Genomic DNA, 22,159 nt, shown 5'->3' with positions numbered 1-22,159 from the left:
AAATGGTACTGCGATAATGGGGGTACTCGATTAGAGATTTTGCTGCGCTCAAACAGAAGATTTTCACCATTCTCAAGACAATTTTGTTATTATATTGGCTCTTAATAAGAGGCGAATGACCTTAACGTTAAAACCTCTATAATCGAAATAAAAAAATGGACCTTAATAACAAATCAAAGAAGCTGAAATAATAAAATTATTGTAGTAATAATGTGGTACCCTTCTTAATAGGGCAAAAACGGGTACATTACCCCATTCAATTTTATAAATGGATTGTAGTATTGATTAAATTGTTATGATTAGATATTGTTATTTTTGTTACTACATATTACGCATCTCTCACCTGATTTTTTTACGAATTCCCCAAATCTCCGTGCAATTATTTGAAAGCTGTCTTTATTATGGTTGAGGAATGTCAAATATGGGATGAATGGTTGCTACGTATACTGTAGTAAACAATTACAGCTATGTTTCTTTACAATGAAGCGTTCATTTTTGACATTTTTTAATGACAATGACTTCAATTATTCTGGTGTGAATTTGGTTATTTTCAGTGGTGTGTATGAAGTATGGCGAAGGGGATCAAATCTCCACGAATTTGAAGGGATCAAGTGAACCCATAGCATCTATTTCAGCAAACTTTAGTAAAAATATAGTTGAACAAAAGAATCAGCTCAATCATAACGTATTCATATAATTGACATTCTCCTTACAGGAGAATCTGTATGCAAAAGTAGAGTATGTAGTGGGTGATTTTATCAATTTTATAAAAGTTTGAAAATTTGAAAAATAAATCTTCTTCAGTTCTTCTGAGACTTTTTTTTAAATCGGTAAAAATTCGGTTACACGAAAGTCCAATTTCTTTTTTCTGTGTTAATGAAATTTATGTTTAGATAATACTACGCAACTTTATAGTATATTCGATTAATGTATTCTGATCCGCCTTTGAGTTACAATGATGGGATCAAGTCTCCCCGGGGATCAAGTCTCCTCAGTCTCCCCTATTCTCATTGACTTTTACATCACATTTGCATAAAAGAGCAGGGAAGCTTTGTTGATCTTCAAGCTTCCCTTCACTCTGCCGAAATCTTCCGACCAGTGTTGCTATTCTTATTAGTAAAATAAATTCTAGTTAATTTATTTTATGCCTGCAATATTTTGTATCCTGAATCCACTATATTGACGAAGGGAACCGTTTTTCCATGTCATGGGTGTTTATTAAGGTTTGATGAAGCCGTTTTCCGAAAAAATAGATTATGGATTGGTTGCTGTCTTGTTTGTGACCATTCATAAATTATGTAACGCAAAAATTTTCCAAAATGGACTCCCCCCCCCCCATTATCACAAATTTCTCTATCCCCCCATTACGTAACAAATTCTTTGAAAAAAAAATTTACTTCGGTAAAAACATGTTACGTAACGTTCTACCTTACCTCCCCTCCCCTCCCCCATTTGTCACAATTTGTTGCCCCCCCCCCTAAACGCGTTACGTAATTTATGAACGGTTCCTTTTTGCTAAAGTTAATCAACCACGTATATAGCAAATGTGTGGTAGATACTTTTTATACTTTGCCGCGCAATTTCTGTTCTATTTAATCATTTTTACTCTTTTAATGATAATAATTTTATTTGTCAGAAGTAATGATAATATTTTTCTATAAATATAGCAACACTGCCAAACATCATTTTGCTATCCCTGCAGTAACAATGCGTACGGTGCAAAAAGTCAGAATCAACCAATCATGAGCTGGAACATTCTGACGTGAAATTGAAACAAACACGACCCCCCCCCCCCTTCCCTCTACTGCCATTCCTTGTCTTAGCCTTCACATTAACGCAGCTACATAGTCGTCACTCGTCAGTAAAAATTATTTTACTATAATCCAAAACCGACTCCTGTACGGATCATTACTAGCCACAATGCGAAACAAAACCTTTAACAATATATTTCAACCTGTTTGTGATTGCTGTTTTGGAGCACTCCAACCTTTAATCGCTGAGTGATAATGGAATTAAGCTTGAAACAATTAATAATTAATTCCATAGCGAAAAATGCAGTTGGTAAACAGTACAGATCTGCGGTTGTGGTTCGTTTGTCGAGTTTCAATTAAAATATTGCTTCTTCTATCATGTATGTAAATACCAAAACAAACAAAAAAGTGAGGGAGGATTGTATCAATAATCAATCCAATTATCTACTTCAGATTTTTTGACTGTGATAGCAGCATCATAATTGTTTAAATATTGCGCACTTCCCACTAACCTGGACTCCGAACTTCCAAACTTATACAGCGCAAATTGAGGCAAGTGACAGCTGGCAAAAATTACCCAAGGGAAACGCTGATTGTTTGTTTTCTTTCGATAAAAAACAAACAGAAATATTTTGCGGTTCACGAATGTTGGCTGTTTCTTCCCAATTTAATGATGAATTTTGTGACAAAGATTGTCATTAGTATCCTTTTTTCCCTTAAATTAGATCATTTGATAATGGGATTGAATACATCAGAGATAACTTCCAAGAAGTTAGCAACCAGTATCTCTGCGACACAAACTAATTGATTCTAAATGGAAGAAGCGCAATATCTAACACATTTATTTCATGAAAAAAACATTCCGGAACATGAATTCAAAAACTAAAATTGCATTGGATTTCAAAGCACGTTTTTATAGATTTCCACAGAAATCAACTAAAAAGTCCCTTGAAATCGATGGCTTTCAAATGTCAATCACTTTTTGACATAAGAGCGAACGCCCAACTAACGAACACCCCAACTAACGAATGTGTGCTGTAGTGATCTTAAAGTACGATTCATACGATACATCAAGCTTCCGTCACCGGTACGGAACGTCAAGATTAGTTACATGCAGTTAAATGGAAACATTCACACACAACATCAACGGCACGAAACGTTTTGACGTACGGCATGTGTGAACGGGCACAAGAGAAAAGTATTAAACTTATCCTGACGGGACGGTGACGTTCCGTTGACATTGACGGAAGCTGATGTATCGTCTGAATCGTCCTTGAAATTGTGATTAGTGATAGAGATGCTACTTCCAATGATAGAGATGCTACTTTCATAGACAGACCAGTCGACCTAACCAGTCTATAAACCAGTACACTCTGCGTTACATAGAGATACTTTCCGAGCCCCTGCTCGGCCGGAATGACATTTGGTGCGCTCTTTGTTTACTTGTCTGATCAGCTGTTCACAGGTTTTCTAAAAAACAGCTGATCTGACAAGTAAACAAAGAGCGCACCAAATGTCATTCTGCTCAAGCGGGTGCTCAGAAAGTACCGCTATGTAACACAGCGTATTTTGCTTGATGAGAAGAATTTAAAAGAAGAATGGTAACTACGCAGTGCAGTTAGAACTCAGTTTTTAGTGCCACAAGCAATATTGTATCAGCATCGTAATTGTTCAACCTATCGTCTATGCAAGCACAATCAACAATACTCAAAACTTTAGTTCCAAGTACTCAAATTCAAAAACCGAAGCGATTTGTCAAAATATAAGTTTCAAGTTGAGTACAATTAACTCTCGACAAACATATGATTACAGCGTAAAAGTCAACTGTCGAAATACCGAACAAACCGTTACTGACCGAACACAGTTCACATCACTAAATGCAAGAGAAAGCTTTTCTCTTTTGTTTACTATCAACATTCAAAGTGAATTTTGACAGTTGGTTTTCACGCCGTAATCATATGTTTGTCGAGAACTAGACAATTTACACACAGACTTGCGGAGACAAAAACAGTAAAACAATAAAACCATGAATATAAACTGGCATCACACACGATCCCACAAGCTTTGCATAGGCCTCTCCCTTCAAATTAAGTTTTGCTTTTTTGTGTTTCGAATTCATCTCGTCAGTAACTAGCACCATCTGGGTTTAGTCCAATTTATTGCATAAAACCAGGCGTTTGGTTTCTTCATTCTGCACCTTGAAGTAAATAAAAAATAATTGTCTAAACCAAATTTATGGCCATTTCAATTGGTTACACTTCGATTGCTGGGCCCTGAAATGCTTATGTTGGGCCGCTCAAAATTATTTCACAATCTCGTCGCTAAAACTATCGAGTTTTTTAGTTGTAGTCTCAGTGTGTTTACAACTGAGAACAATTTCTTTTCAAAATTTGTCTTCTGTAAAAATAATATTTGAATGAAATATGTTTCGAGACGTTTTCTCACTGTTCACCGTTACGATAATTCTGAAATATTTTTTGGGCACCTAATGAGTCCTGGTGGCCGGATGCCCAGAGACTCCTAAAATCTTGAATCGCATGCGAACCCCTGTACAATTGTGAATTGTGAAGAGGTATTCGCACCCTACTAACAATCTCCCTAGTCTCGGGACACTTAAGGACTGCACAATACTATATACGGGCTCTAGCAGCAAAAACAAGTTTAACAAGGATTAACATTCCTGCAGCGTATTGATCAATAAACGAATAATATTGAAGGATTAGTTGGTACTTCCATTCAACATACTTTAATGAGGAAAAAGAGATAAAATTTACTTTCTGTGTATCATTGCTATCTCAAATTGCTACGATTCTCGATTTCTGTACGAATTTTTCTTGGGAATAAGAGGCCATAACCAAGTAGTAGAGACTTTTGATGATTGGGAACAATCTCATTTTACAATAGTTAACAGTAGAGAAAATAATTTGGATTTTTGCACAACTGCATATGGCTTGCCAAAACAGGAATTCGTTGGGATTACCAGGAGTTGCACATTGAAAGATGTTTCGCTAATCCCAAGCATAATTCCCTGATTCCAACTGATTCCCCGTGCAACTTCAGCTAGCCCAGATCGATAACGAAGTAGCAACCAGGGGCTGTCGCACAACCTCCAGCTCAACTGCATATGGCCTGCCAAACCAGGTGCTTTTGGAGAAATTGATAAGCTTAGTTGTCCAGTATTACTCAGGGATGGCATTCTTTTGCATTACAGTATAAAAAGCCAGACTTGGAAGCAGTGAGAAGAGTTCGACCAGGTCATTTCGTCGTCAATTACGGTACCATATTCATTTAGCAAACACTGGGTCAATTTGGGATTATTACCAATAATGTTTACCATTTTCTGGTTGACTTGTCGGGATTTGTTCCGCTTTCAATCCTTCGATGCACAGTTAAGCGCTGATCAAATTCTTTGACAGTTTTAGATTTTTGAAATGATCGTGCACCAATAACATTGGATTTTTCTACCATTCGCATAAAATGCGTTTGCGGCGATTTAGCGCCGTTTTTTTAAATGATCAAGAATGTATATATGCTGCACTATGAAATAAAATGAGGAACTTGAGTTGAACGTTTCAACGACTTTTGAAATATTTTTATAAAAAATAGGATAGACAAGTCTAATACGCCCCTGTTAAGCAAAAATAGCTATATTTCACCATTCGACACTATGATCTCCGCACCAGCTACTCTAATTTATTGTTATATTAGTTAGAAATTAATACCCGTTTCATTTTTTATTCAAAACATCCTGATACAAGTATTATTAAACATTTTTCAAAGATGCCTAAATTCTATTTTTTTTCTTTTTTTTTATTTCGACTATGTAAGTCACATTTACTTTTTTTACATTTTAACGACATTCAATTAGCTAGAGATTACTGGGTAGGGAAAGTTATGAAAATTAGAGCCATAGTACTCAAGTGAGAGCAAGGATGTGAAGTAAACAGATCGGAAAACTAGAAGTTGCAGGGTCATTAGAACAGGCTTAATATCGTGCGGGCTTAATCTTTGTCTTCTGTTCATGAGGGTCGAGCTTAGGCAGTATAACTACGAATCATTTGAATGATTCGTAGTTATACTGCCTAAGCTCGACCCTCATTAACAGAAGACAAAGATTAAGCCCGCACGATATTAAGCCTGTTCTAATGACCCTGCCACTTCTAGTTTTCCGGTCTGTTTACTTCACATCCTTGCTCTCACCTGAGTACTATGGCTCTAATTTTCATAACTTTCCCTACTCAGTAATCTCTAGCTAATTGAATGTCGTTAAAATCTATTTTTTTTCTTTCACCCAGAGCAAAATGCCCCCGGTTACAGTGTAATATGTCCCACAACAAGAGGATGATATGCCCCACAGCAATCGGTAAGTATGACCCACAACAATGGGCGTGGCGTTTTAGCCGGTGATGAGCTGTTGTGAATGCATGAATAATTCTACACGCACACATAGTTTTAAGCCAATCTAAAAACTAATGTAGTAACGATAAATTATAGTAAGCTAATCGAAATAGTTCTATCAAATCCGACTGTTTCTAATTGGTTGTAATACTATTGGAAAGAGCGGGAGCTTACATCAAAACAGCTCTTTTGAAACTTTTGTGTATATTGTTGTTTTGCAACATATTAAAAATACCACACCAACTCAGTACGTTGATTTCATAAAACGATACTGTTATCAGTCATTTTTACTTTTTGGATAATTTAGGAATTCTGGAAATTGAAGAGAGGCATTTTGCCCCGGTGGGGCGTATTATACCCTTTTACCCTACTACACCAAATGAAAAATGTCCGAAATTTCACGTAGGCAGGCTTTATTTAGACGTAACTCCGCGATGTTATATTTTTAACGATTAATCGTCAACTGTAACCGTTTACAGAACATTCCATCTGTTTTATTCTACATGATTATTAGATGTTCTATTGGCTATGCTTCGGGATGTATCCAAGGCTGCTAAAATATAGAAACCACCATGGATATTGCAAACGGAATACAATTAAATAATAATTTCTCCAAAGGGCTAATAGACTTTGAGCTTGAGCTAGAGCTTTTTCGACCACCCCTAGCTGCTACTCCGCTATCGATCTGGACTAGCTGAAGTTGCACAGGAAATCAGTAGTTATGCTTGGGAATAGCGAAACACCTTTCGATGTGCAACTCCTGGTAATCCTAAAATGTTTATTGATCAATACCGGCTCCCGAACGTAGATCCCGGAAGGAATGTTATTCCGATACTTGCTTTTGCTAGAGGCCGTATATACTACTGCGCACTCCACAAGTATCACGGGAGGAGGATATTTGTTATTAAGTATAGGGGTGCGATGCTTCTTCATGTTCTAGTTATTTTGTATCAGCCTATTTCCTCCAATGAAGCCAAAGACCGACATCAGAGAGATGATTCCACTATCTGAACTCGATATCGACCCATCAACTCATGGACCAACGGCTTTATTTCCCTTCCGAAGGAAGACGTGACCAGAGATAAAAATAATCGAAGCTCTTTTTGACGGCTAAAAATGAATCGGATGTGACTCGTGGTGAATAGATATTCATTTAAAGATCCATGTTATTCATTCAGTTGAATATTGAATACTTTGCGCTGACGTCACAAATGAACTCGATATTCATTTTTGATAGTTCGCTTGTACTGTTTACATGGACTTAGAAAAATTCTTTGTGATTTGCTTTGAGCGCATCTAGTTGTCCACAAAACTTTTCTAAGTCTATGTAAAATATACAAGTGAACTGTCAAGAAAAGCATATAAAACAACAATTATCATCGCTTACATTGTGCCAGGGCCTACTTTAATGCGTTTGATTCGTTGCTTCGTGTAATAATCGGAGATGAATGAAAATCTGCATGGATGAATGGGCGGTTTGTTCGTTTGACGTTTTCAGCTGCGTCACTGAATATTGAAAACGAATGCGGCTGAATATGATCAATTTTCATTCAATGAATTTGTATATTTGTAACTTTGGACGTGACCATAGATTTTTTCACCACAGAAATATCAACGACCTCGGCTGGAATTGAACCTAACCCAACTGGGATGGGTGGCGGTCACGCCTACCACTCAACCACTGGCGCCGTCAGTTCCTCAAAAGGACTAATAGACTTTATAAATAAACTTCCGTATGGTTGATTCTTCTTAATTTAATGATGGTTTCACATTAAAGCTTGTAAAGTTTCTATTACGAAAGGTGATTATATATTTTACATGAAATTCTGCAGTAGAATAAAGAATATAAGTGTATTTTCTAAAAATTCTTTAGCCTTTTTCAAGAAATAATAAATATTGAACTTATAAATTTTAACGATGATACCAATATATCGGTCAAAAGTCATTTTTGCGACATAATAATACACAAAGAAAATAGTATACCGAGAATTTTATACCTACTTATGAATATAGCATATCGAATAAGGAGAAATGCGTCAAAGATGGATGTAAGCGTTTTGATAGTCATCCATAAACCAGCCAAAATGTCAGTCATACTGTCTACTGAAATAGCTGTGAATCCAACATTGGTTCTCGTGGCAACCGAGATAGATTCAAACATTCCAAGCACTCTCTGCTTTCTCCAGCTTCCACATTAACATTGATTAACGTATAAGACGGCGTAAGTTTCTCCTGAATCTCGGACGTGACTAGACTGCGGTGACCCTACGCCAATGGTAAACTGAATGAATTATGTGCTTCGTGTGTTAATTTAATACCAGCTACTCTGCAGTGCAGTGTTGCCGAATCATTGTTTAATCTCATCGGTTTACAAACCGAATGAGCTCAAGCATAATATTGTCAAGAATTGTTTATCACAATAGTGAAACCCCTACACGAAATTCACAGTAAATGCTATTTCATCAAGAAATGTGCCAAACTATAAAACTACAGCAAGTGCTGACACGCGTGCGAGCTTTGTGCACGACCGGTTATGAGCTCCATCTTCACGGCAGGCCAACAGTTGTAAAATGTGCCACGATGCTGGAACTCAGGTCGGTGTGTATCCGATACGAAATTACCTTCAACCGATATTGATTATTTTCCAGGTCGAAACATGCACTCTACGGGGACAATTAGAGGAAATGGAATGGAACAGAAATTTGATAAACCGAAACACGGTCGTCACGGGAATGCTACATACCGCTTCGCCACAGTCCAGATCCAGCAGGAACACGGCACAGCGTTCGCACTTGAGCAGCTCGCGAGCCTCGGTCATAATTTTAGTGACCAAACACTCCAGGTTGTTCTGTTCGGCGAAAATGTTTCGCGCCAGATTCAGCAGGATCTGATTCCGGCGGTACTCCTGGACGGACATTTCAAACAGCTGAGCATTCTGGATACCGATTCCGCAGAAGGTTAAATACCGGCGGAATATTTCCACGTCCCGCTCGGTGAATTCGGGCGATCCTGTAAACGATACGTAATTAAATTACTTATGCAGCCAATGAAACGGCAAAGCCTATTTGACTTCTCTATTTATAATTGTGCAAAAACAAATACACCACCCGATTACGCTGTTCTTACCATTCGTCTTGTTGATAATCTGCGCCACGCCAATCACCTGTCCCTCGTAATTGCAAATCGGCATCGACAGGATGATGTTCGTCTTGTAGCCGGTCTTCTGATCGATCTCGCTGTTGAAGCGAGGGTCCTTATAAGCCTCCTTGATGTTGATGGTTTCGTTCGTCTCGGCCACCGTGCCAGCGATGCCGACCCCGAACGGGATGATGAGCTCGTCCTGCTTGGCGCGCCGGACCGCTTCGTCGAGTGCTGTGCCGCCGGGATGTCAGAAAATGAAATATAAAAACCACATATTGCAATACAAGCCGCACTTTAACAATTAATTGAATTTTATAATTTCTCCTGGGTGCGAGGGGTTCACAACAATCAATCAATTTGAGGAAGCGTAAACCATTGCATAAACGCTCATTTTTCTCTCAATCCATTATTTGGATTAATTTTTTTTATGCAACATTCCCAGAACCCAGAAAGTCGACAAGCAACAGGTCAACGTTAGAAAACATAGATCAGTAAGAACATGAGGCAATTTTTTGGCTCCTTAAACACATCAAGACAGCCTCCGATGGAGCAAGATGATTGATTGAAAATGCATCAGTCTGGTTTGAGCAACACAATGCTCTTGTCGTTTACACAGCAATAAGGAGGCAAATTCAAATAACTACAATAGATCCATACCACCCACATTTAATTCGAGCGGCCAAAAGCTTACTTTGCTGCTGATGACAACGACCACGACAACTGCCACCGCAAGCCCCGCCACAGTTACCACTACTGTCGCAAAATATAAAAAGGACGCCATTCTAATGGATGATTAATTGCCCCTTTCGGGTGGTTCCACGCACCCGCTGGCAAGCTTTATCGATGAAACGACAACAACAGACACCCACCCTCCCACAAACCCGCTTCCTCTCGTTTTTGAGCCACAAAAAAGGAGTTTGACCTTGGAAATTGGTTCAACCGTTTATTATCAGCTCTGACGTCAGTATTTCGCTGTGAACCCCCACGGAAACGCTGCACAGTGGCTGGAGGTCGGACAAAACCTCAAAAAGTTATATTTAAAATATTGATACAGTGGAGACCCGCATTTATCATCCTCTTAGTGAATTTTAGACTGATAAAAGGGGAAATTTGATGAAATCATATTTTTTTCGTTTTAATACTACTATCAATTTTCACATGATGCTAACGAAATCGGGTCTTCACTGTATTTTAAATTTTTCCTAAATTTTTCATGCATTGAATTATATATATATATATATATATATATATATATATATATATATATATATATATATATATATATATATATATATATATATATATATATATATATATATATATATATATATATATATATATATATATATATATATATATATATATATATATATATATATATATATATATATATATATATATATATATATATATATATATATATATATATATATATATATATATATATATATATATATATATATATATATATATATATATATATATATATATATATATATATATATATATATATATATATATTCAAAATGGCATGATCATTGGAAAAGAACACGATTTTAACAGCAGTTTAAACGTCGAAATGTCCGGACTTACAGATCATGGTCCCGTTCTGTGCCTCGGTACGCAAACGGCTTTAAGGAGATGTTAAATGTTTGATACTATTATGGAGGCGCATGGTTTTTTGTGCAAGATAATTAGAAAATCTACAGTAAACCAACACGTTATACAATGAATTTAAAATAATGTTTTTCATTTTTTTATAATATTGTAGATATTGGTGCACAGTAACAGAAATCTATCATAAAAATGGGATCATATTCATATGAAAGGTTCAATGACTCCATATGGAAAAATGAATCTAATAATTTATGACTCCTGACATCAAAAAATGAGCTCAGCACCTCAAAATTAGCTTAACAAGTGATTTTCATTCAAATTAGGCAACATTTTAGGTTTTGTCCGACTTTCTTTTCAAAGATCCGCCACTGTGCGCTGGTTGGAGCTTACCGCAATATTTGCGATTAGCGAACGGGAGCTACTCACGCGTGTGCTGGGTGACGTCGAACAGTTTCGCTACCAGATATTTTCCGTTCGGGGGTCCTTTGACTAGAAACAGCGAGCCACGGTCAGCATGGGTGAGCAGGCTGACGTTGACTAGAATTTTATGGCACAGCACGTCAATGTCCAGCTCGTTGGCCACGTCTCGAATTAGCTCCATGAAGAGTTCACCTTCGTCCAGTTCAGCCAGGCGGCTGCGATTGGAAACCGAACAGCCGCGCGAGGTGGGTGAGCGGCATTTCTGGAAAATAGAAAGAAAAAGAGTCGCATTACGATAAGTCCAGTAGGTAATTAGTAATTCCTTTTTGGATCAGAGTCGCTCTAGGTCCGCTCAAAACTATCATTTTTATATGAATTTTAAAAATATTAGAGCGAACTAAGAGTGACTCGAATTCGAACCCGAAATTAGCATTATATTGCTATGTAAAACAGAGAGGAAAATAAATAGAGAAGAAGAATGCAGCACGGGAGAGCGATACAAACAAGCACGGAACAGGCAAACCTAGGTCCTCCGGAGAAAGAAGCGCCAACAGGAGGAACGAGATCGCGAAGCGATGGAACAACTGTACCGCGTAAACGACACACGGAAGTTCTACGAAAAGCTGAACAGTTCGCGCAAAGGCTACGTTAGCGCCGCCTACAAGGTCCTCTCCTAAATTCTTTGCCGCCGATTGTCACCATTAGCAAGGGAGTTCGTGGGGCACTACCAAGCGGGATTCATGGGTCCCCGCGCCACCACGGACCAAATATTCATTTGTTCATCGATTTCAAATCAGCGTATGACACAATCGATTGAGATCGGCTATGGCAGATAATGCACGAGTACGGTTTTCCGGATAAGCTAACACGATTAGTCAAAGCGACGATGGATCGGGTGATGTGCGTTGTTCGAGTATCAGGGACACTCTCGAGCCCCTTTGAATCTCGAAGAGGGTTACGGTAAGGTGATGGTCTATCGTGCCTGCTGTTCAACGTTGCGTTAGAAGGTGTAATAAGGAGAGCGGGGATAGACACGAGTGGCACGATCTTCAGAAAGTCCGTCCAGCTTTTTGGCTCCGCCGATGACATTGACATAATGGCACGGTACCTTGAGGCGATGTCGGAAACGTACAGCAGACTGAAAGCTGAAGCCAGCTGGATTGGATTTGCCATTAACGTCTCGAAGACAAAATACATGAGAGGAAGAGGTGCTACAGATGACAATATGAACCTCCCATCCCGAATTCGGTTTGATGGTGACGAAATCGAGATGGTCGACGAATTCGTGTATTTGGACTCACTGATAACCGCCGACAACGATACCAACAGAAAAATTCAGAGACGGAATGTTGGCGGGAAATCGTTCCTACTTTGGACTGCGGAGGACGCTCCGGTCGAACTAAAATCGCCGCCGCACAAAGTTGATTATCTACAAGACGCTGATTAGACCGGCAGTTTTCTACGACCACGAGACCTGGACTATACTCGTGGAGGACCAACGCGCCCTTGGAGTTTTCGAACGAAAGGTATTACGTACCATCTATGCTGGCGTACAGATGGCAGACAGATCGTGGCGCAGACGAATGAACCATGAGTTGCATCAGCTGCTGGAAGAACCATTGCGCATACCGCAAAAATAGGACGTTTGCGGTGGGCTGGACACGTCTTAAGAATGTCGGACGACGACCCGGTGAAGATGGTTCTTGAGGGAATCCTACACGAAAAAGAAGACGGGGCGCACAGCGAGCACGATGGATCGACCAGATAGAGGACGAACTGCTGACCCTTCGAAGACTGCGAGTCTGGCGACAAGCAGCAATGGACCGAGTGGAGTGGAGACGGCTCCTGCATACAGCAAGAGACAACACGGCTCTTTTTTTACAATGGAGAAGACCTTTACGTCCTAGCCCAGTACACGTGCTATTGGTAGGTGTCCAAGCTACCGCACGGGGTGTACTGGGGGCGTGTCGGGCTCGAATGGTGACGCTGCCATTAATACCGACTAAACTCCATTGGGCTCCGCCATCGTTCCTCCCAGGAACTACCTCTCGGTATTACTTCTGGGGGGATGGCTGTACTTAATGTACTCATTCACTCTCACTCACGCGTTCATACGTCCTGTATGAGGCTTACTTGGGTGCTCTCTCTATCGCACCTTGATTCACTCTCAAACACTCCACAGTAGGCTGACTTTTGTGCTCACCTTTTTCGTTCCTTGCGAGGCTGACTTGTGTGCTCACCTTACTCATTCCTTGCTAGGTTTACTTTTGTGCTCGCCTCACCCATACCATGTGAGGCTGACTTGGGTGCTCACCCTATCACCTGATTCACTCACGATCGTGCCACTCTATTATACCTCTGTCACTCCCCCTGGCATCCCATGTGGGACATTTTTCTTAGGTCCCACTTCTGACATACCATGCGAGGCTGACTTGTGTGCTCACCTTTTTCATTCCTTGCTAGGCCTACTTTTGTGCTATCCTCTACCATACCATGTGAGGCTGACTTTTGTGCTCACCCTTAACATGCCGTGTGAGACTGACTTGGAAGCTCACCCTTTCACTCCTCTGCTACGCCATGAGGCATCGATAGCTAAGTCCCAACATACTACGCTATGACCCTCCCGTCTTGGCATGAGGCAGTCCACTTATACGCCTATACACTCACTCTTCTGTCTTGCTTCGGGGTGGCTGGGTTTACCCCTTACGCGGTTGCCAGTCGCTGCGCCAAACCTGCCTCGGCATGAACAGACCACTCACTCCCTTTTTCGCGCTTGGCCTTTTTCGCTCCAACTAACCAATCACTAGTTAGCCGTGCCCGTCGTCTGTTGCTGCGTTCCACTTCTCCACCGATTGACACATCCGCTGAATAAGGGTATCAGGGGTTGTGTCCCAGCCACAGACGTCGAGCATTACTCTTCTTTCGACGTCGAACCGAGGACATACGAACAGTATGTGTTCGGCAGTTTCGTCTACACCTGGGCAGTCCGGGCAGGCTGGGACCTCCGCGTGCCCAAACCTGTGGAGGTACTGTCGGAAACAGCCATGGCCTGACAGGAATTGTGTCAGGTGGAAGTGAACTTCCCCATGGGGTCTTCCCACCCAGCTCGATATGCTAGGTATCAGCCGGTGGGTCCACCTACCTTTCGAAGAGTTGTCCCACTCACGCTGCCATCTGGCGACCGAGGTCACCCTGGTGCGCTCGCGGGCTCCCCTATTTCCACGTAGCTCAAAGCACTCCTCATCTTCCCGAATGACCAGCCCGACTGGCATCATGCTCGCTATCACGCAGGATGCATCGTGTGATACCGTGCGGTAGGCAGATATCACTCTGAGGCACATCACGCGGTAGGAGCTCTCCAGTTTCTGTAGGTAACTGGTTACCCTCAGTGCTCTTGACCATGACGGGCCGCCGTACCTGAGGATAGATACGGCAACGCCTGCCAGTAACCTACGTCTGGCGCACACCTTTGAGCTGTTGGACATCATCCTCGATAGAGCCGCAACAGCAGTCGACGGTCTCTTGCGTGTATAGTCGACGTGGCTGCCGAAGGTCAGCTTGTCGTCTATAATGACTCCGAGAGACTTCAGACTCCGCTGTGACGTGATCGCGACTTCTCCCACATGGATAACTGCATGTTGTGCCGACTTGCGGTTGTTGACGATAACTACCTCCGTCTTATGATGAGCGAGCTCCGTGTTGATCGCGTGTTCTGCGGTTAGTTCTACCTCAGGGATTGACTCCCCGTTGACCTCCAAGGTTACGTCATCGGCAAAGCCGACGATCTTGACCCCAGGAGGGAACTTCAGTCTCAGAACCCCGTCATACATGAGGTTCCATAGCACCGGGCCTAGGATCGAGCCCTGCGGAACTCCGGCGGTAATCGGAACCCTTTTCTGACCGGCATCGGTCTCGTATAGCAGTACGCGGTTCTGGAAGTAACTTTCCAGGATCCGGTACAGACCCACCGGTAGGCTAAGCCAGTGTAACGAGAGCGCGATGGCATCCCAGCTTGCGCTGTTGAATGCTTTCTTCACGTCAAGTGTCACTAACGCACAGTATCGAATGCCTCGCCTTTTCCGTTGGATCGCTATCTCGGCAGTATTTATCACTGAGTTGAGAGCGTCCACTGTGGACTTACCCTTCCGAAAGCCAAACTGGTTGCTTGACAGGCCGTCCGTACCTTCCGCGTACGGGGTTAGCCTGTTGAGGATAATCATCTCAAGCAGTTTGCCAGTCGTGTCGATCAGACAGATTGGTCTGGACGCCGATGGATCGCCTAGCGGCTTCCCGGGCTTCGGCAACAGCACCAATTTCTGCCTTTTCCATCTATCGGGGAAACGGAACTCGTCAAGGCAGCTCTGCATAGCTAGCCTGAACATGTTCGGGTTCGCTATGATCGCTGCCTTGAGAGCGTTGTTTGGAACTCCATCCGGCCCTGGAGCTTTGTTCATTGCTAGGGATTTAGCCAGTAGTTCTTCATTCGTCACTGGAGCCACCATTTCGGCCGTGCCCGCACTGTCTCGTAGTGCAGGTGGCCACGGGCTTGTGGCTCGAGACGGGAAGAGTACTTCGATAATCGTTACCAACCGGTCCGGAGACCGTTCTGGGGGTGAAGAGCCCCCTTTGGTCTTGGCCATCATAATCCTGTAGGCGTCACCCCACGGTTTCGCGTTGGCACTCTCACACAGGTTGTCGAAACACGCTCTCTTGCTACTTTTAATGGCCTTGTTAAGGGCCAATTTCGCAGCTCGAAACACATCACGGCGATTCTTTCTTGCATCCTCGGTGCGAGCTCTTTGCATCCTACGTCTAGCTCTGAGGCAGGCTGACCGTAGAGCTGCAATCTCGGCACTCCACCAGTATACCGGGCATCTACCGTTTCTTGGCAGTGTTTTTCTCGGCATAGTGGCGTCGCACGCGCGTGATAGAACAGCTACCAGCGCATCCCCGCTTAGACTGTCGGTGTTGGCCTCCAGTCCCAGGGCCGCGGTGAAAGCTTCGCTGTCGAAGTGATTGGACTTCCACCCGCGTACCTGACAGGGATCTCCCGCCCTCGGATGCTGCACACCATAGTTGATCCCAAAGCGGATTTCTAAGTGATCGCTATGGGTGTAGCCTTCTCCATTCCATGCCTGGAACCAGACTCGGGCTGGCAAATGTTACGTCAATCCACGCCTCCACCCCGTTTCTACGGAATGTACTAGCGGAGCCATTATTAGCTAGCACAGTATCGAGTTTCGCAAGCGCCTCCATTAGCGCTTGCGAAACTATTTGTACAGCGGCTGCCCCACTCCACTGCCCAAGCGTTAAAGTCTCCCGCTATGACTACCGGTTTCCGGCCCACTAGGTCTGACGAGAGCCTGTCGATCATCTGGTTTAACTGTTCTATGGGCCACCTTGGTGGAGCGTAGCAGCTGCAATAGAACACACCATTGATCGTGGCAATCGCAACACCCTCGGCGGAGGAGTGTATTACCTCTTGAACCGGGAACCGTCCCGTTGTACAGATTGCCACCATTCCAGACCCGTCCGACACCCAATTGCCGTTGCCGGCAGGGATGTTGTACGGGTCTGATAGGAAAGCGACATCTGTCCTCGACTCCGAGACCGACTGCCACAGCAGCTGTTGGGCTGCTGCACAATGGTTAAGATTTAGAAGCCGTGAACGTCACAGGCTTCTTCTTATTTACCTCACCGAAGGGACACGAAGGTCCGCCCATAGCATGTTTATGGGCTTGCTTCTTAGCGGTGCAGATAAGGCACTTGTGCGCCTTAGTGCAACCCCGCTCCTTATGCCCCTCCTCGCCGCAGCGACGACATAGTTTGCTCCTGTCTATGCCCTTGCACTCGTAGGATTTGTGGCCGGACTCAAGGCACCGATAGCACCTATCCACTGAAGGCGGCTGGGGTATGCTAATTGGGCATACCGACCAGCCGATCTTCAGCTTACCTTTCTCGGTTACCTTTTTGGCATCCGCCTTCAGTAGCCTGAGGTAGGCTACTTGGATGCCAGAGGGTCCCCCTCTAAAACGCACAGAGGCCCCCTCTAAAACGCACAACACGGCTCTATCCTGAACGGTAAGTAAAGTAAATAACGTCAAAATCAGATTACAAAACTCAAAGTAAGTTAATTTTGTTATGTGTTGTTTTATTTCAGAACGTACGGCTGACTACATCGTTTGACTTATATTCAAAAGTTGTGTTTACTCTCGTTATGAGCTTTTCTCTTGCGTTAAATTTAGACATGAATCGCAAAAAGTGCATAGAAATATGCGGCTCATTGTTCCATTTCTCGATCTCTTCATCTTTGCCAAGAATGAGAAACGAAAAATAAAAAATGAAAAAGAGAATATATATTCGCAGGTCCCGTCCCAGGTCCAAACCATTGAGCTCTTGTCGACCGGTCTCACGAACACTAATGCATTTTCATAGTTGAAAACAATCTCATTTGATTTTGCCATCTTTTATTGAAAATCAACCACGTTTTTCAGTTTCCCTACAAAAGTTTCAATTCATAATGAACAAAGCATTCTGTTGAACAATTATCCATCACTTCTCGACAATCAGGGCCCACAATTCTAGCAAACCTATTGAAAAAGTTCTATGTGCAAAAGAGAGCCTCCATTTGTTTACATTCTCTTTCGCAAATAACTCGATGGCCTTTCCGTTTGTTGCCTAACTCAGCATAATATGTTGGTCGAAATCACAGTCTTTCAATATGTGCTGGACAATTATGGAAAAGTTCTATGGTTGCGCCATAATAATTGAAAGAGAAAATAAACAAAGACAATTCCTCATTTGCACATAGGACCATTCCAATAAGTATGCGAAAATTGATAATTATAACAGCAAGAAAAAATATTCTAGATTTTAACCACGTTTATTTGTGACCGAGCCCAGTGTTGTCTTCACATAGTAAAAAGGTAAATAATTACCGCTGTTCTCTTATTATAGAAATTGATCATTCTGTTCCTTGTGCCACTTAAGCTAGACTTACAATTGCGCTTGGACATGGCATTTTCTCTGATTCCGACTAAGAAAGAGCGATGAAAAGCAATTTGCACTCCCAGTAATGTACCGTATACTTCGAGTAGAGCATGGTTCTTAGCAGAAGGACTCGGTACCCCACCGGTCAGGTGATAATGATAAAATACGTGCTATTAATCTGCATACTAATTACTCTGGCACAGTGCACCATTAGTGAAAACTATAAATCATCATTAACACTTTATGCTACAAGATGGTTTAATGCAAGAAAGAAAGAAATCGTATTATTCCATACGTTTATTTGACACGGCATTTGCAAAAGCTTTTTACGCCAGTTTCTTTTTTTTACATAGCACGTTACAAAAATCCTTAAGACTAATTTTAACTATACTAGTACTTTGTCTAAAACTAACACTGAAATCACTTTATTGTTTGCTTTTTTCCTTACATTGTTGTATTTCATAATGATCTAGTATTTTCGGGTGTATTTATTTACTTTTTTTCTGTTATTGTCTAAATTTAAAATCTAAATATTCTAGGACACTTTAATTGGTGAATGATTAGCCTTGGATGAGAGTATGAGGAGATGAATTTAATTAAATTTTGACAGATGCTGTTTTTAGAAAATGATAGATAAATTCCATGTATAGAGGATCGCGATACGCCAGGATGTCTCTAACAGGAACATGGATTGGTCTTCCTCGGACTTGTAAAGAATCTACTAATTGTGATCTGGCTTCACGATATTCAGTGCAGGACCAAACAACATGCTCAATGTCATGGTAACCCTCTCCACAAGCACAATGATTACCCTCAGCGAGCCCAATACGACGGAGATGCGCATCTAAAGTATAATGATTGGACATGAGCCTAGACATCACACGGATGAAGTCCCGACTTACATCCAATTCTTTGAACCATGCCTTCGTTGATACTTTAGGGATAATTGAGTGTAGCCATCGTCCCATATCTCCATTGTCCCAAGATGTTTGCCAACTAGCAAGTGTCCTCTGTCGAGAAGCGCTATAAAATTCATTGTAAGCGATGGGTCTTTCATATATTTCACCATCTAGTGCACCAATCTTGGCTAAATTATCAGCTTTCTCATTGCCCGCAATAGAGCAATGGGCGGGGAGCCACACTAGGGTAAATTTATAACATTTTCTTGTCAGGTTACTCAGAGATTCTCGTATCTTCCCCAAAAAGAATGGATCGTGGTTATCAATCCTCTTTGAGCGTAGAGCTGCAATTGTGCTGAGACTATCAGTGAGGATAAAGTAATGGTTCGGGGGTAAAGTATTAATTATTTGAAAACTATAGTGAACTGCTGCTAGTTCCGCTATATAAACAGAGGCGGGTTCTGCAAGTTTGAGAGAAATTGAAAAATTATTGTTGAAAATACCGAAACCAGTGGCCTCACTGATTCGTGACCCATCAGTGTAAAACATTTTAAGGCAGTCTATGTGTTGATATTTACTTGGGATCTCCCGCGAGCGTAGATGATCCGGAATTCCACGAATCTCTGCTTGCATGGACGTGTCGAAGAATAAAGTGGATTCAGGAATATCTAGTATATTGACGTATGTGGGAACATACCTAGCAGGCGTTATTTCTTGTGACATGTGATTGAAATACACTGTCATGAATCTGGTTTGGGGTTGAAGCTCGACAAGTCTTTCAAAATTTTCAATTACCAGTGGGTTCATAACCTCACATCGAATAAGTAAACGAGAGGAGAGATCCCAGAATCGGTCTTTTAAAGGAAGAACTCCCGCTAGTACTTCAAGACTCATCGTATGGGTCGACTGCATGCAACCTAAGGCGATTCGTAAACAACGATACTGTATCCGTTCCAGTTTAATAATGTGAGTGTTCGCAGCTGAACGGAAACAGATGCACCCATATTCCATTACTGAAAGTATTGTTGTTTGATACAATCTTATCATGTCACTTGGATGAGAACCCCACCATGATCCAGTTATTGTTCGCAGAAAATTTATCCTTTGTTGGCACTTCTTTATCAGATACCTAATGTGGCCTCCCCATGTACCTTTAGAATCGAACCAAATTCCGAGATATTTAAAGGTCATGACTTGGGCTATCGTTCTACCAACCAACTGAAGCTGAAGCTGAGCTGGATCACGCTTCCTTGAGAAAACGACCAACTCTGTTTTCTCCGTAGAGAAATCGATGCCCAGCTTTAAAGCCCAAATTGATAAATTATCTAAGCTATCTTGCAATGGTTGTTGTAAATTTATAGCTTTTGGTCCTGTAACAGAAACCACGCCATCATCTGCAAGTTGTCTTAAAGTGCATGGGCTGACAATACAATTATCAATGTCATTCACGTAAAAATTATAGAGAAGGGGGCTTAGACAAGAGCCTTGTGGGAGGCCCATGTAACTTATTCTGAGTGTCGCCAAATCGCCATATGAAAAATGCATGTGCTTTTCTGACAATAAATTGTATAAATAATTATTTAATATCGGTGAAAGACCACATTGATGTAGCTTCTCCGAGAGAACATCAATGGAGACTGAGTCGAATGCTCCTTTTATGTCTAAGAACACAGACGCCATTTGTTCTTTTTTTGCGTAAGCGAGTTGGATTTCTGACGAAAGTAGCGCCAGACAATCATTCGTTCCCTTTCCCCTCCGAAAACCAAACTGGGTATCTGATAGCAAGCCGTTCGCCTCAACCCAATTGTCGAGACGTCGTAGGATAATTTTTTCCAACAATTTCCTGATGCAGGATAGCATTGCAATCGGTCGATACGAGTTATGATCGGAGGCTGGTTTTCCCGGTTTTGGAATTGCGATAACTCTCACTTGTCTCCAGTCGTGCGGGACAATGTTCTGCTCAAGAAGCTTATTGAATAAATTCAACAAGCGTCTTTTTGCTAGGTCAGGCAGATTCTTCACCAAGTTGAATTTAATTCTGTCTAGTCCCGGAGCATTATTGTTGCATGAGAGGAGTGCAATTGAGAATTCCATTATTGTCAAAGGCGAATCTATGAAATCGTTACTTGTGGGAGCATCGCGAGTGATTTTCTGCGCAGGAGCAGAATCGGGACAAATTTTCTTGGCAAAATTAAATATCCAACGATTCGAAAAATCTTCGCTTTCATTAGTCACGTTTCGATTCCTCATTCTTCTGGCTGTGTTCCAAAGAGTACTCATTGATGTTTCTCTTGACAAGCCATTAACGAAGTGTCTCCAATAACTAGATTTTTTGGCACGACGTATACTGTCAAATTTGTTTTGCAAAATGAAATAATTTTCAAAGTTCTCACGTATACCCCCTTTCTGTTTCATAATTTCTTTGTAGGCAACTTGTTTAGCTTCATATGCATCAGAGCACTCTTTGTCCCACCAAGGATTAGGGGGTCGTCTATTTATTGTCATTCCAGGATTGCATTTCGTTTGGGCTTGTTCTGCAGCTTCAATAATTAAACCCGCTAAGAATTCATATTCTTCGGTAGGGGGTAGCTCTTCTGTCGAAGCAAGAGAAGTGGAAATTAATGTTTCGTATGTTTTCCAATTAATATTTCGTGTTAAGTCATAAGGAACATTGATTGAATTCGTAAGGCCTAATTCATTGTTAATTGAAACAACGATTGGCAAATGATCGCCACCGTGAGGATCAGGTACAACCTTCCACGTGCAATCTAACCGAAATGATGTCGAGCACAGAGATAGATCTAATGCACTTGGACGTGCAGGAGGTCTGGGGATGCGTATTGTTTCGCCAGTATTTAAAACTGTCATATTAAATTCGTCACAAACATTGTATATCAAAGAGGATCGATTATCATTGTAGAGGGAACCCCACAATACTCCGTG

General features: G+C 41.7%; 1 protein-coding gene across 8 annotated transcripts in view; it reads right to left on the bottom strand.

The window, feature by feature from the left end:
• Positions 1 to 22,159, bottom strand: part of LOC131677372 (cGMP-specific 3',5'-cyclic phosphodiesterase) — a 140,673-nt gene that overhangs the window by 37,466 nt on the left and 81,048 nt on the right. For all 8 annotated transcript variants that reach the window (XM_058957141.1, XM_058957143.1, XM_058957149.1 and 5 more), the window contains 3 exons: positions 11,334 to 11,589; positions 9,276 to 9,521; positions 8,893 to 9,158 (listed from right to left, as the gene is read on the bottom strand). In XM_058957141.1, coding sequence (XP_058813124.1) covers positions 8,893 to 9,158; positions 9,276 to 9,521; positions 11,334 to 11,589 — 768 coding nt within the window. The remainder of the gene's footprint in view (positions 1 to 8,892; positions 9,159 to 9,275; positions 9,522 to 11,333; positions 11,590 to 22,159) is intronic.

The sequence above is a fragment of the Topomyia yanbarensis genome, chromosome 1 (assembly GCF_030247195.1).
Source record: "Topomyia yanbarensis strain Yona2022 chromosome 1, ASM3024719v1, whole genome shotgun sequence".
Classification (NCBI taxonomy): Eukaryota; Metazoa; Arthropoda; class Insecta; order Diptera; family Culicidae; genus Topomyia; species Topomyia yanbarensis.
Note: the sequence above shows the minus strand (reverse complement) of the source record. Positions and strands in the feature narration are given on the sequence as shown.